This window comes from Ananas comosus, unplaced genomic scaffold (genome assembly GCF_001540865.1).
Source record: "Ananas comosus cultivar F153 unplaced genomic scaffold, ASM154086v1, whole genome shotgun sequence".
NCBI classification, from domain to species: domain Eukaryota; kingdom Viridiplantae; phylum Streptophyta; class Magnoliopsida; order Poales; family Bromeliaceae; genus Ananas; species Ananas comosus.
The window spans coordinates 1-15,597 of NW_017891596.1; the positions used below are offsets into that span (position 1 = coordinate 1).

The window sequence follows — 15,597 nt, forward strand, 5'->3', positions numbered from 1 at the left end:
ACTTACATATTGGGTTCATCTGCTGCATGAGTGATAACACTATTTTGGTCCACAGAAATCAGGGCCGAATTAGCTTGACCAAACTTTGGTCCAGAATCCAGATATGAGCTAAATAGACTGAAGAGTCATGTGATTCTCCTCATTGCGGCCGAAAAAAAGGGATTGGGTTCTCTTAAGCGTAGCCCAGAGGCCTAATAAAAGAGAAAGTTGCAGGTGTAAGCCCCACCCATGACTCTGAAGACACCGGGCCCCTTCCTTAGGTTTTCTTCCTCCCAATGCCCACAGGGCTGTAAATAGTAGATTCATAGGCCGTGGGACAAATTGGTTCGGTAAGGTGTGAAATCCAGGATTCAATAGGTTAATAGGTTGCGAACACAAGCCCGATCCAATTATAAACTTACATGTTGGGTGATTTTGCAGTATAATAAACACCAACTCCATCTTCGGAATTTGGCCCAAGTTATGTTGACCGGGCTTCAATTTTTTTGTTAACATAGGCTATCGGCCTAAACAGTTGTTTTATCAAAGAAAGAATGGCCGTGAACCCAAGCCCAAATATGAACAGAGATGTGAGACGCATGACCCATGTCACGCGGACCCATCGGTCCCGTTGCTCTCCCTGTTGGGAGAGCAGTCGGATTTTTTTTTATGCACCCAGTGCACTAGTTTTGTTTTAAAATTTTATTTTTTTATTTTTTAATTAAAATTTAATAATATATATTATGATATTTTAAAAATATATGTAAAATAATTTAGAATTTAAAAATTTTAAATTTTTTTGCATATATTTTTTAAATATCATAAAATATATATCTATTATATTAAATTAAAATTAAAATTAAATTAAAAATTTAAAAAATAAAAAATAGTGCACCGGATGCATCGAACAAAACCCGCTGCTCTCCCAAGAGGCAGAGCAGCGGGACGGTGGCCTGCGTGGCTCGGGTGCCGCCACGCGGTGCCCATCTATAAAATTTTTGACATCTATAAAATTTTAACCCGTTTTAAGAGTACATGCATGGGTCTTAGGGCTTTTATCAATAGATGCACCCTTGCTGTCCTGCTGTTGATGGTTCGCCGAGGTCTGCATTAAAGACCCTTGTTACCCTAGTTAGTTCCCATTGATTGTTCGCGGACTTCTCTGGGTTTTAGGATTTACAGTAATACATATTGGTTCGTTTGTTTTGATGTAAGTGGAGTGTTGAAATTCAAATTTCATCACTTCATTATTTATTTTGATGTAAATTAAAAATATAATATAATTCAAGTTATATTAGACCTTCATTTCACCTATTCTTTACTTCTTTCTATAAAATGCCGAACTCGACTTTCCGCCACATTCAACATCCTCTAAAAAATTTATTAGATCGTAAAACTTAAACTGTACTTCTTTTATAATGAGTTAGAATTATTTTATTTATAATAAATTAACATTACCTTTAAATAATAAATTTTTTTATTATATAATATATATTTAGGAGATAATGAGATCCACTTACTTATATTAAAACAAATAACGAAACTCCAAATTACATCAAAACAAATAGAAAAAATAATTAAATTTAACTTTCTGTACGAGTTACGTCAAAACAAATAATAAAAAAATAATCATACTTCAGGAAAACTCAAACACCAGAGCTCTTAATTTACGTTGGATTTATAGATTCATCAATCTACACGCCTTTTAGTGTATTAGTTACAAATTATAGATTTCTCATAGGCTGCAGTTATGTATGTCATCAATACCTTTCATTAATACTATCCTATTTATGTAACGAATTCAGTCATTAATGAATTAATGGTAATGGAAAATTTTTTAGTTGTTTATTTAAATTTAATTTCCTTCATAAAATTCCTTCCTAATTAAATTGATGTGGAATTAATTCGTTAAAGGAAAGAAGCTGTGTCTTGTCACATCAATGCTTTATTAGAAATTTAAGAATATCTTTCTGAAAATGACTATAGAATATTAATTCCATAACAAACAACTGAGAAGTAGAGGAGATACATACCCACTGGCCTTACCACCTTGTTGGGTATAAGTATGTGTGCACAACACACATTGCCCACGGAAACACTCTCACCCAACCTCACAAAACACCCACAACAGAAACACCCAACACCAAAATCCCTCCAACAATGCAAACAATTATCTTACTGTTGTTCCTTGTGTGCTTCGCCGGCGCGGATGACATCCCGGATGGCGGCGCGGATGGCATCCTTGATGGCGGGTGCGAGCTGCTTCAAAGAAGCATTGGAGTATCGGCAATGCATATGTAGCTACTGCATACTGATCACGTGATTGTGTTTGATCGTACTGACTTTGGTCGTTCCAATCTCTCCCTCCCGCGCGGCATCTGTCGACATGACCCGACGGAGCGGGTCTTGAAGGTGGACTGTACGGCGCACTCAGCGGAATATGATGTCGTGATGAATTCCTTCCGTCCGCTGATGATCCTGACGGATACGTGGTGCTCCTCTGGTGCCGTCGCTCCAAATGGCACCCTCATCCAAACTGGAGGGTGGAGTGACGGCGAGCAGGCGATCCGGCTATTTACCCCTTGCACGGACACGCGCTGTGATTGGTCCGAGGATGCCCTGGGGCTCTCAAGAAGGCGCTGGTATGCCTCTAGAGTCATGGGAGATATGCTCCTGCTGCCGAACGGTGAGGTTCTTCTCATCAACGGTGCTGCAGCAGGCGCGGCCGGATGGGAGCTGGTACAACCGTTTGATTTTCATAATCGAAAAGAATGGCACGATTGTTTGCAAAAATAAAAAGCTTACCATCAACATTGAGGTGGACGAACGGGTAGAGATTATTCTCTTCCGGATCAGAGGTTTCTTGGAGAAAGTGGAGGGAAAAGAAGTTTTTTGAATTACCATTAGAAAGTAACTCGTAGTTGAACTGAGATCCTCCGCCAACTACGATTACACGCCCGTCAGGAAGAATCTGGTTAGAGGCATACCAGCGCCTTCTTGAGAGCCCCAGGGCATCCTCGGACCAATCACAGCGCGTGTCCGTGCAAGGGGTAAATAGCCGGATCGCCTGCTCGCCGTCACTCCACCCTCCAGTTTGGATGAGGGTGCCATTTGGAGCGACGGCACCAGAGGAGCACCACGTATCCGTCAGGATCATCAGCGGACGGAAGGAATTCATCACGACATCATATTCCGCTGAGTGCGCCGTACAGTCCACCTTCAAGACCCGCTCCGTCGGGTCATGTCGACAGATGCCGCGCGGGAGGGAGAGATTGGAACGACCAAAGTCAGTACGATCAAACACAATCACGTGATCAGTATGCAGTAGCTGCATATGCATTGCCGATACTCCAATGCTTCTTTGAAGCAGCTCGCACCCGCCATCAAGGATGCCATCCGCGCCGCCATCCGGGATGTCATCCGCGCCGGCGAAGCACACAAGGAACAACAGTAAGATAATTGTTTGCATTGTTGGAGGGATTTTGGTGTTGGGTGTTTCTGTTGTGGGTGTTTTGTGAGGTTGGGCGAGAGTGTTTCCGTGGGCAATGTGTGTTGTGCACACATACTTATACCCAACAAGGTGTTGTGGGTGTTTTGTGAGGTTGGGCGAGAGTGTTTCCGTGGGCAATGTGTGTTGTGCACACATACTTATACCCAACAAGGTGGTAAGGCCAGTGGGTATGTATCTCCTCTACTTCTCGGTTGTTTGTTATGGAATTAATATTCTATAGTCATTTTCAGAAAGATATTCTTAAATTTCTAATAAAGCATTGATGTGGACAAGAAACAGCTTCTTTCCTTTAACGAATTAATTCCACATATTAGGAAGGAATTTTATGAAGGAAATTAAATTTAAATAAACAACTAAAAAATTTTCCACTACCATTAATTCATTAATGACTGAATTCGTTACATAAATAGAATAGCATTAATGAAAGGTATTGATGACATACATAACTGCAGCATATGAGAAATCTATAATTTGTAACTAATACACTAAAAGGCGTGTAGATTGATGAATATATAAATCCAACGTAAATTAAGTGCTCTGGTGTTTGAGTTTTCCTGAAGTATGATTATTTTTTTATTGTTTGTTTTGACGTAACTCGTATAGAAAGTTAAATTTAATTATTTCTTCTATTTGTTTTGATGTAATTTGGAGTTTCGTTATTTGTTTTAATGTAAGTAAGTGGATCCCATTATCTCCTAAATATATATAGTGGTAAATTTATCGCTATACAATTTAATCTATTATATAATAAAAAAAAATTTATTATTTAAAGGTAATCTTAATTTATTATAAATAAAATAATTCTAACTCATTATAAAAGAAGTACAGTTTAAGTTTTACGATGTAATAAATTTTTTAGAGAATGTTGAATGTGGCGGAAGTCGAGTTCGGCATTTTATAGGAAGAAATAGAAAATAGGTGAAATGAAGGTCTAATATAACTTGAATTATATTATATTTTTAATTTATATTAAAATAAATAATAAAATGATGAAATTTGAATTTCAACACTTCACTTACATCAAAACAAACGGACCAATATATACTACTGTAAACCCTAAAACCCAGAGAAGTCGGCGAACAATCAATGGGGACGACTAGGATAACAAGGGTCTTTAATGCATCTAATAATGACCTCGGCGAACCATCAACAGCAGGACAGGAAGGGTGCATCTATTGATAAAAGCCCTAAGAAAACGGGTTAAAATTTTATGGACACCATGTCAAAAATTTTATAGATGGGCACCGCGTGGCGGCACCCGAGCCACGCAAGCCACCGTCCTCGCTGCTCTGCCTCTTGGGAGAGCGGCGGGTTTTTTTCGATGCATCCGGTGCACTATTTTTTATTTTTTAAAATTTTAATTTAATTTTAATTTTAATTTAATATAATAGATATATATTTTATGATATTTAAAAAATATATGCAAAAAAATTTAAAATTTTTAAATTCTAAATTATTTTACATATATTTTTAAAATATCATAATATATATTATTAAATTTTAATTAAAAAATAAAAAATAAAATTTTAAAACAAAACTAGTGCACCGGGTGCATCAGAAAAAATCCGACTGCTCTCCCAACAGAGAGAGCAACGGACCGACGGGTCCGCGTGGCACCCGTGGAGCCCATCCGGGAGTGGACCCATATAAGCGAGGATTAGATCAATTTTGTGTTTAGATAAAAATTGAGTTATTTCTAGGAATAAAAAAAATAGCGTTTGTTTAGGTAGGATGGAATAAGAATTAAGATGGACAATTATAAATAAAAAATAATGATATTATATTAATATAGTAAAATTAATATAATAAAAATAATATATTACAATATATAACATATTATGTTTATATAATTTAGTTTTAATTCAATTTAAAATTTTACTTAAGTTTGAAATTAAATATTAGAATAATACTATTCTACTAAAATGATGGAATAGTAAATATCTTGCTATTCCGGAATAATCGGGAATAACAAGATTTGACTGGAATAAAATATTCTGGTAAAAAATTACTGCATGTGTTTGGCGGAATAGCGAAAATAACTTTTGTTATCCCACTTATCCCCCGAACCAAACGGGGCCTAAAATTCTTTCCTTTCACTTCTTTTCGGCTATTATTTTTTTTATTGTCTCCTTTATTTGTTATGGGGCATTGATATATTTTTTTCATTGTCTCCTTTATTTGTTATGGGGCATTGATATATTGTAAATGTTGTCATCCTTTATTTGTTATGGCATTGATAAATTGTAATTGTTGTCATCTTCAAAGAGATATTCTATAGTTATTATTTTATCTCTAATTCTATTTCTAAAGAACTGATTTGCTCTTCTATATATGTGTATCACATTAAGTTTTTTATTCTGACTCTCATGAAGGCCATACTAATAAATGAAAATTTAAAAACTCCTATGGAGAGCCACGTGTATATTGAATGGAACCTTAATGAAGACGGAAGAGCAAATGCTAGCCGTCACATAATCAAAGAAAACAAAATTAGAAAGATCTAATTGTGACTTAGTGACTCAATTTCTATTTATAGGCTTCTAGTCTTCCGGGCCAACTTGGCAGTAACTCCCACCATCAGAGTAGGAGAATAGCATATTTATTTGTTTCATAAAGAGAAGAAAACATGCGCCTTAAAAGTCAAAGCCAGGAAGTTTTATTTCTGTATTCTGAAAGCGTGATCACCAAGGAGAACCATGCTCTTCTTTAGGCTCCATTAATGTAGTAAGGAGAACCATGCTCTTCTTTAGGCTCCATTAATGTAGTAAGGAGAACCATGCTCTTCTTTAGGCTCCGTTAATGTATACACGTGGCATGATTTGATTGTGTCTCCAAATTGCAATTTATTCGCGAGCCCTTCAAGCGAGCCAAACGCGACCATGTAAGGAAAACAATTACTTTCTCATTATTTGATCAGAAAAAAAACTACATATCACACAAGAAATAATTCCTATCTAAAATTACACAAACGGTGCTAATTCACTAAATTACGATGACCAGATGCATCCAAGTCGACAATCACATATGATTGAGTATCTCATCAGATAAGCTCAGCACTAAAACCGATTATTTGATTAGAGCTTGTTGGGCGGATTACGTACTCTTTGCTTTCTATTGCGAAGAGATTAAGTTTCCACACTAGGCTTCAAGCAGGCTATAACATCTTAAAGATTATGTGAAAAAAATAAAAAGGTTACAATAATACATTATTTTCCCTCGTTTATACAAATAATGTGTGGAATAATAAATGCTGGGAGTTTTCAAATTGAAAAAGAATATCAATTGCATGGCTAAGCGAGCTGTTGTACGCTCAATATCTCATCCACATCTGTGTGCTGGGTTGCCAGAATGGTCTTCAGGAACTCGGTTAATCCCTAGCCTGTTATGCACGAGTGAAATTATAGTTAGTATAGGAACCAATGGAAAGGTCCAATGCAGGGGAAGATCACCTCCATAGAAATGACAAAAGAAAAACAAAACAGAAAATAGTATGCCATATTCCCCAGAGATTGTAGAGTAGCATCACTTTCAAAAATCATAGATTTGAGAAGATGTGATAATAGTTACACATAACGATAGAAGTACGACGTCCTCTAGAATTCTCTATCATAATTGCCATGCTGCAACTCTTATTACAGCATATCACTTTTGTCCACTTAGCCTGCTTTGATGTAGAAACAAGTTGTCTGGTTTGATATGGAAATTTTCTTTTGTAATTGCAAACTAAGAGTTTGATTTTTTGTCCACACGGTTCGACGGCTGCTTACGAGATGAAGAAACTAGCAAGAGCCTTGGACAACTCAAACTTTCTAATGAATATCACTTTGTTTGAATGATCACCTGGTTTATATATCTCGCTCCTTCACGTTACACATCTAAGTTGTATATCCTCGGTTGAAACACACATTATTTCTGCAAGTATAGAACATGCCAAATATTATGCTCAGAGAATTAAGTATTTAGTGTAATTTAAGGGACTCCAATCAATCCTCCCAATTAAAAAAGCAAATGAAGTATCATAGAAGGGAGATTTTGAGAGACCGTATCAGTGATTCCATGCTTTTGCACATGAATTTTGGTAAATAAAGAAAAAAATAATAATCAAGCACATGCGCATATTTAATGTACCTCAAAATTGTTAGAAGAATCGGAAAGCTATCAAGTTCAAGTCGTGGGTCGTGTCATTGTTGATAGACCCCGGCCAATGGGAGTTATCCCCTGATGACCCACATCTGGTTCATCATCTGAAGATGCCAAAAAATATATATTAGCCAAAAAAGAGAGAGAGAGAGAGAGATATAACAGAGATATCGATTTTAAGAAATAATCCAAAGATATTAAGCAATACTCCATAGAAATGGAAGAAACTCATCCAAAATGAAGAAAAATAACCAGACAGAGAGAAATGACAATATCCATTTGGAGGAAGTGTGCATCATATGACAGCTTATTGCTGAGATGCCAACTTGGTTGTCCATAGCAGTATCAAACACACAAGCAAATAAGCAGCAAGAAATGAATTAGAAAAGGATAAACATGTTAAACTCAGTTAGAATGATAACAATGATGTATAAGGCTTGACAGTGGAATGATCAATGAATTAACAGCTGAGCAAATAAAGGAGGCCTCTTAGCACAGGACTAGGCCTCTAAGCACAACACTGGAAATGAATGGAGGAACCAAAAGATTTTTAACTAAAACAATGAACAAACAGTATACATGATAGTCTTACCAGAATTATCTTCACTGGCCTGAGCTCCAGCAACCCCAACACAAGCAAACAATGAAGAATCATCTACTTTCAAATGTTCATATGCAAGGTATATATCCTCGACTGTAGCAATATCGTACAACAAAGTCAAGTCCTTGATGCACGAAATACCCTGAGTTCCATCAAAATAATATTGTCAAGATACTTCAAAAAAAAAAAAAAAAAACATACTATCTGTTTGTGCATGCTGGCTTTGTTTCTAAAAAAACATGACTGTGAGAAAATTAGATATTTTTTTATAAATGGCTGCTCCACAGTACCTTTCTTGCAATGGATGGAGCTTGCAAATGAGCCAGCAACCCTAACCAATAAGCATTTGACTTGGATTCGGCCTCATGTCTCATCAACAGGGTCCTCTTTGCCTGTAGTACTAATGAAATTCGTTGTTAACATCCTGAGACGAATGTTTTCAATTAATAGGCTTGTAAATATTATAATTACAAAAGTTGTCTTTCGGAAAATTCATTTATAAAATTAAACCTAAGCGGTGAACGAATCGCTTTCAAAATGTGAAAAATCATTCATAGCTTGATTCAAAACATTAAAATTATTTGTGGTGCTTATAAAATCGGTAAATCATTCACCACTTTTAAAAACAATATACGTCTTTCGGAGTTCGGAAGTAGGAAAAACATAAGTTATGTGAATGCGGTGAATGATTTTTAAATTAAAAAATTCAAATGCCTATATTTACAATTAAAAATTTTTATAGGCTTACCCAAAAACTCCTTCCGAGACCCAATCAGGCAGATCATATAACATATTTAGTTGTAGTATATACATTACAAATCATTGTTAAAAACTAGTAGATAATAAGAAACCATCATATGGCCAGTTCACAAGGGTCAACTAGATATTATGGTGATTTCGCATGAAACCCGGCTCATTAGCTATCTAAATACAAAAGGTAGGTATATGAATTGATACCTTTGAACTATCTACTTCGCAAACGGTATTTCATGGTTCCTACTTTCCTTTTGCTTCAGCTTTTTAAAACTACAGTATAACTTTTGTTAAGTTAAAACTATGGATTTGTCTTTGAATTAGCTTGTGATTTTCTTCTTCTATTTATTAACAGGTTCTATCCGTGTTTTCCCTTTTGAGTTGTCACGCCTGTCTGTAAATACTTCTGCATGGTCCAGATTATGCACCAACACATGTGCCTCCCTTTGACTATGTGCTGACTGCATTGTATTTGCTACATTCTGCAGCCACCTTTTATGATTATGATGTTCTCAATCACACACTCAGGATCAAACCATGAGATCCCTCAAAGAATGATTATTCCAGTTCTAATAAGAAGAACATGCCATTGAACATACATCCAAAACCGCATAAAATGAATCAAAACCTCCATGACCGAGAAAAGCAAGCTGTTTGATGACTTCTTTTTAATTAAATTGAATAAAAAATCAAGATAATGACTGACCCGCTCAAGTTCCCTTTGGGCAATCTTGTTATTGTGAAGACCTCTAAGAACACTTTTGCATGCATCAACTGCTCTGTGAACCTAGATGAAATATAACAATTGATATTGTAACACTAAGAGAAAGTAAAGCACTACTACTGAAGATATGAATAATCCGAAGTTAGCATGGTGATCTACCTTGCTTGGAGTTGAAGTTACAGATATCACATACCAACCAAGTTCCAGCCTATCAAAGAGGCTTAGCTCAAAAGATACATCATATGTCAAACCCAAAGAATCTCTAACTGTTGTGAAGAGCCTGCGAATACAGCCGTGCAAAACCGATCTTGAGAAAAGAGGCCAAGTGGGTGGGTGAGGGTGTGTCTGTGTGTGCGCATATATAGCGAGAGCGAGAGAGAGAGAGACAGAGAGGCTAGAATACTTCTAGAAGTAAACGGCACAGTTTACTTCCTCGTCATATCCAGTGATAGATTATCCAATTCAACAATCTGCACCATTAAACTTGATCTAGGTACTTGAATTTCTTAGGTTACAAATTTCACAGTTTTCCAATATTATTTCCCTAGCATTCGAGTGGTCTCAAAATAAACAATTTTCAATGGCTAATGTCAAGTGAATTTGAGACAACTTGATCACTAGACAAAAGATATCCGAAAATAGCAATATTCAATTCCTAAAGAGTTCAACCAGCTTAAATTGCATTTGATGGTGCCAATCGTCGATACAAACTTCCCATTTCTAGAAACGATGCAGAAAAGTAAACTTCACTATTTACTTCCAGGAGTATTCTAGTCTAATATATATACAAACATACATATGTATGTTTATGTATGTAGTGCGCGCGCATGTGCACACACACACACATATAGGCTCTTGATAAATAAGAAATGATCTTCAATGGCAAACAGTTTTATATATAGAGGTTCAGGAAGACAACAAGTAAGATTTATGACAAGGAAAGCTGATCTAATACAAGAAAACAAAACCAATGGGAGGAAAGTTATATGCCATCAGCACGCCATATGGCACACTGTGCTAGTCGGAATGGACAGCGTGGAGAAGCCATGCATCTTATAGTGAACTTCCCAACCAAAANTAAGGAATCACAGCTAGTATCTTGAGCACACTTGTTAGGCAATTATGCGTAAAAAATGAATAGTTGGACTTTCATGTTCTACAGAATATTGAACTGATCAACCTATTTGAATTGGCTAGTGAATTGGCCTCGCTAGTTCCAAGATAAAAATATTTCAGCATCAGTACAGGAAGGGCAATAAATTTGCAAAATCAAGTTTGAGAAATCACTTATATATTTTATTTAGGATGCATCTAAACAGATGTAAGTAAAACAATGCTGACAAAGGCCAAGTTCATTATATATACTTCAGTAGTAAACTAGTTAGTTGTCATTGTCATTAGGACTGAAACTCTTAAATTCGAAACTTTTTTCAACCTAGGAGTAAACTGCACCACGGTTTCTCGACCTTTTAGCATAGTTTTACTTTGGTCACGAACATTTCAATTGTTAAATTGGATCTCTAGCATTTGGTTGTGTCCCAATTTTACCTTTTTCACTTAAATTCCTCCATCTTCTCACGTTCATCATTACCATATACACTCAAAAGTATAACATTATTAAAAAAGAAACCACTTCCATTAAACATCAAATTTAATCAAAGATCGCTAATTCTCTGCGATCCAATGCTTACAACATCACAATCAACTAATCTATAATAACTACAACATGAACCCAAGTTACACACATCCACTGAGAAATAGAGAGGGGAGATTTACCAAATGCAAGATGCTAATCAAGGCGCCATCCGCATCCGGGGACTTGGACACCGAATCAAACACGAAGTTTCCCTCGCCAACGCCAACTCCGCAAGAAGCATCACATCGGAAGTAACCTGAAGCCTACCCAAACCAGCGCTTCCCCTTTTTGAAACAACGAGTCAAAAAAGAAGTTCCCCTCGCTCTCGCTCTCACTCTCGCTCTCGCTCTCGCTCTCTCTCGTGGAGGTCGCCTCTTTCTCGCTCGCACTCTCTCTCTCACACTCGCTCGCAGGGCACAAAGCAACAAAGAGAAAAATAGAGGGACTGCGAGGGCACAGAAAAAAACAGAGGGAAAGCGTGAGGGGAAAAAAATGGGAAGTGACCTTATCATTCTTTTTTTTTTTTTTTCTAAACCAAATTAATCTCAGCCATTAGATTTAGAAGGTGTAGGATGTACAACCCATGTGGGGTTGTACCAGTAGGATGACTCTTTAATTATCGTTTGGTTCGGGGATAAGCAAAAAGTGGCTATTCCAGGGATAGGTATAATTTGAGATATAAGCGGGGATTAGATCAATTTTGCGTTTAGATGAAAATTAGGTTATTCCTGAGAATAAGAAAAATAGCGTTTGGTTAGGTAAGATGAAATAAGAATGATAGTNGTGGGTAGTTATAAATAAAAAATAATGATATTACCCTCTCATTATATTTGAATTTAAATTTTTAAATTTTAAATTTATATTTTTAATTTAAAATTTTAACTTTTAAATTTCAAAATTTTAAATTAAAATTTAAATTTTAAATTTCAAACTTTAAAATTTTAAATTTTAAATTTTAAATTTAAATATTTATATTTTAAATTTTTTAAATAAGAATAGGGTGGGAACAATTAATAAAAATAATTTATTATAATAAAATTATAAATTTGATAAAAATAAATATTTTAATAAATTTATAAATTTTTTATTATTAATACATTTATAATTTTTTTTTAAAATTTCTACTTAAACTTAAATTTAATAAAAATAATTTATTATGGTATTTAAATATAATTTATTATAATATTTAAANTATAAATAATATTATTAATATAGTACAATTTATTTTTATAAAAAAAAATGTATTATAATATATAATATATTATATTTATATAATTTAGTTTTAATTCAATTCACAATTTTAATTAAATTTGAAATTAAATATTGGAATAGTACTATTCCATCAAAATCTATACCCTATATTAATCCCCCTAATTTTATCCACATGGCAAGTTTTGCTTAATTTGTGCATGTGGGGCCTACCTGTCAGTTATAGTATATTTAGCTTAATTTAGTGCATGTGGGACCTACCTGCTGTATAACTGTATTGAAACCCGTTCCTTCCTGTCCACGTGGTAAAATTAGCGTAATTTACCTTTTGTGGGTCCTACCCGTCAGATAGTTTATTAGTTAATTAATTAACTTCTGTGGGTCCTGTCATCTTAAAATAATTTGTTAATTAATTAATGGGTGGGACCCACCCAACTAATTGCTTTTTCTTCCCATTTAATTTTTACCTGGTCCTTCGCTCCTCTACTTCGTCTTCCACCTCCGCTCCTTCTTCTTCCGCCTCTTCGATCCCTGCTACCCCGCATCTTCGATACCGCCTCCGTTTCGATCCCGGTTGCTCTCTCTATCTCTCATCTCCTCTCCTCACCGACCCTTTCCTTCGATCCTCTTCGTCCTCTCGACCTCTCCCCTCCCTCGCAACCCTAGCTCTCTCGATCGTGGGGGGTAGCGTGCAGCCATGAAGCTTGCGGGGCTCAGATAGGTGGAGAACGCCCATGACGAGTCGATCTGGGCGGTGACGTAGGTCCCTGCCATCGACTCCCGCCCCGCGCTCCTCCTCACGGGCTCACTCGACGAGACCGTGAGGCTCTGGCACCCCGACGAGCTCGCCGCAACGGCGCCGCCCTCGCGCGGCCACGTCCTCGGCGTTGTCGCCGCCGCCGCCCACCCCTCCGGCTCCCTCGCCGCCGCCGCCGCCGCCGCCTCCTCCCTCGACAGCTCCGTCCGCGTCTTCGACGTCGACTCCAACGCCTCCATCGCCTCCCTCGACGCCTCCCCCCCTCCTCCGAGGTCTGGGGCTTGCAGTTCGACCCCAAGGTAACGCCACCTTTCAATAGATCTCCGTTTCTTTGGATTGCAAAAAAGCAGAAATCCAATCTTTAATTAGTTTTTATTATTCTTCCGATCCGGCATAGCGGCGGCAACGGCGGTGCTGGCGCCGGCGTCGCCCGCGGATTCGTAGGATTACTGGCGGAAGTTTTTCCGCACCGCGACGGACGCCGACATCTTCCGGGTAATCGGGAAGGCCATCGCGGTCTCCATCGCAGACTTTCCTGACAAGCTCCGCACCGGCGCGCTCGGATCGAGGAGGAGAGCCACACGCTCGGAGAGGTTTTGAGAATCAAGGGCGTTCATAGCGCTGGCCGGGAGCACGTCCGCGACTAGATTTCGATGCCGAATTGCTTTGCCCCGAAGGTGTTTGATGAATTGCCTGAATGAATTTTTGTGTGTGTGATGTTGCAGTCGGACGGCGTGCTGTTCGAGTTGCTGAGAAGGCTGCAGCTGATGGAGCTTTCAGTGCAGACGCTGCAGGTGCGGCCTTCAAGTACCAACACTCAAGAGCAACATGAAAAATCATTCAAGTAAAAAGTTCTCTTCGTCACGTATTAGAATTTAAGTGTTATTAATATCAACTCATCTTCCACGTTATCGCCGTTAATACTTCTGTAAAAAGTTAATAAAACTTCTAAATTATTGGATCTACAGCTCCGCCCTCGCACGGTCACACCCTCGGCGTCGTCGCCGCCGCCGCCGCCGCCCACCCCTCCGGCTCCCTCGCCGTCGCTGCCTACCTCGATAGCTCCATTCGCGTCTTCGGCGTCGACTCCAACGATAGTTCGACCCCAAGTACTGCTACGAGGGCGAAAGCTGCTACAAGAGGGACTGGAACTCCTCCAAGGGCTAACAGTGAACTTATAATGGAGTATTAAGCAAACCCCAGCCACTTAAAAAAGAGGTGCTTAAAAGAAGGCAAACAATTAGTTAAGTATTCCACCTGCTGTGCTGGCTTTAGAATGTAATGGTACAGCCTGCGATTGACATACTCTGCTTTCTATTTCATTTAACATAGTTGCATGATTCATCGATGAGCATACTTAGGACTAAATGATGACTTCAAGCTTTCTATTTTATTCCTCTCTAAGAGTTGGCTGTTGATTCATCATCTATTCCACATTATGTTGGTGAAACGAACGACGTGTTATTTTTTTTTAAAATGGCTCATTATATATCTTCTAGTATCCATTGCCATTTGTCCATAGGGTCGATGGGCCTGTGTGCGCAGTTCAGGGGGTGGTGTTTTTGCAGCATTTGCGGGAAATCTAACATAAGATAATGAAAATTAGCATAGTATTTACATTATTACAGCTATGAATTTTTCGCATGAACGTTTTGAATCACGCACAGCTGTGGACTTCAAGTAGCCACTTTTCATTGAAATCATTTTCCAACATATTTTCCTTACCAGTAATTTATGCCTGATAGTCATTACTCAATTACTAAATCATTTGCACATTCAGAGAGCCCAATCAAACATACTAGGTCTGAAATCTGAAATTCATTTTCTCTTAAGATATTGTTTTTACCTATTTAAAGATAGGTGACCACCCAACATAAATCGGAAAGTTACTTGTTTTTAGAATTAGAGGAATCTCAGCATATATTTTGATTTGAAACATGTGAAGACCGCGAGTGACTCATCAAGTTTATTACAGCTGTTGCTATTATTATATCATTATATTGCATGATTCGAACACCGCCTTTGCTACTAAACTAGGCCTAATGTCTCATGATAGGCCCAAATTGCTTCCTCTGTGCGTGGCAGCTTGTACGCCCCGGGCCGATTTTAAAAGCCTTTTTAAACAGAGTTTCGGAAAATCGTTACCATTTTTTTTTTTTTTCAACCTGGCCCACGCGACGTTACAGACCCGCAAATACAAAGTTCCTCTGATCCACTCGGACGAGTCTCTTTGTTTTTGCACGGCGTACCAGTATTACAACAGGATCTCAACCAAACCTACATTTAC

At 37.7% G+C, this 15,597-nt stretch overlaps 3 protein-coding genes across 3 annotated transcripts; 1 reads left to right on the forward strand and 2 right to left on the reverse strand.

The window, feature by feature from the left end:
- Positions 1-2,643: 2,643 nt before the first annotated feature.
- Positions 2,644-3,448, reverse strand: LOC109705014 (aldehyde oxidase GLOX-like). Its single transcript, XM_020225778.1, has one exon. It carries the CDS (start codon positions 3,446-3,448, stop codon positions 2,681-2,683), a length of 768 nt encoding a protein of 255 aa, XP_020081367.1. The 3' UTR covers positions 2,644-2,680.
- Positions 3,449-6,574: 3,126 nt separating this feature from the next.
- Positions 6,575-10,760, reverse strand: LOC109705015 (stromal processing peptidase, chloroplastic-like). The gene is made up of 8 exons (XM_020225779.1): positions 10,722-10,760; positions 9,868-10,113; positions 9,691-9,771; positions 8,522-8,623; positions 8,223-8,373; positions 7,619-7,734; positions 7,331-7,402; positions 6,575-6,869 (listed from the first exon to the last, which is right to left on the reverse strand). Exons 1-6 carry the CDS (start codon positions 10,758-10,760, stop codon positions 7,655-7,657), a joined length of 699 nt encoding a protein of 232 aa, XP_020081368.1. The 3' UTR covers positions 6,575-6,869; positions 7,331-7,402; positions 7,619-7,654.
- Positions 10,761-11,487: 727 nt separating this feature from the next.
- Positions 11,488-14,495, forward strand: LOC109705017. The gene is made up of 4 exons (XM_020225780.1): positions 11,488-11,595; positions 13,317-13,609; positions 13,717-14,154; positions 14,279-14,495. Exons 1-3 carry the CDS (start codon positions 11,488-11,490, stop codon positions 13,847-13,849), a joined length of 534 nt encoding a protein of 177 aa, XP_020081369.1. The 3' UTR covers positions 13,850-14,154; positions 14,279-14,495.
- The last annotated feature ends 1,102 nt before the right edge of the window (positions 14,496-15,597 follow it).

Bases quoted from the DNA above. Each gene is read 5' to 3' on its own strand.
- LOC109705014 (XM_020225778.1), bottom strand. From the start codon at position 3,448: ATGCAAACAATTATCTTACTGTTGTTCCTTGTGTGCTTCGCCGGCGCG.
- LOC109705015 (XM_020225779.1), bottom strand. From the start codon at position 10,760: ATGCATGGCTTCTCCACGCTGTCCATTCCGACTAGCACA. The intron at 8,624-9,690 runs GTCAGTCATTAT...TTAGTACTACAG, and splicing joins CCCAAAGGGAACTTGAGCGG to GCAAAGAGGACCCTGTTGAT. The intron at 7,735-8,222 runs GTAAGACTATCA...TGGCATCTTCAG, and splicing joins GGCCAGTGAAGATAATTCTG to ATGATGAACCAGATGTGGGT.
- LOC109705017 (XM_020225780.1), top strand. From the start codon at position 11,488: ATGCAAGATGCTAATCAAGGCGCCATCCGCATCCGGGGACTTGGACAC. The intron at 11,596-13,316 runs GTAACCTGAAGC...GCGGTGACGTAG, and splicing joins CAAGAAGCATCACATCGGAA to GTCCCTGCCATCGACTCCCG. The intron at 13,610-13,716 runs GTAACGCCACCT...TAGCGGCGGCAA, and splicing joins GCTTGCAGTTCGACCCCAAG to CGGCGGTGCTGGCGCCGGCG.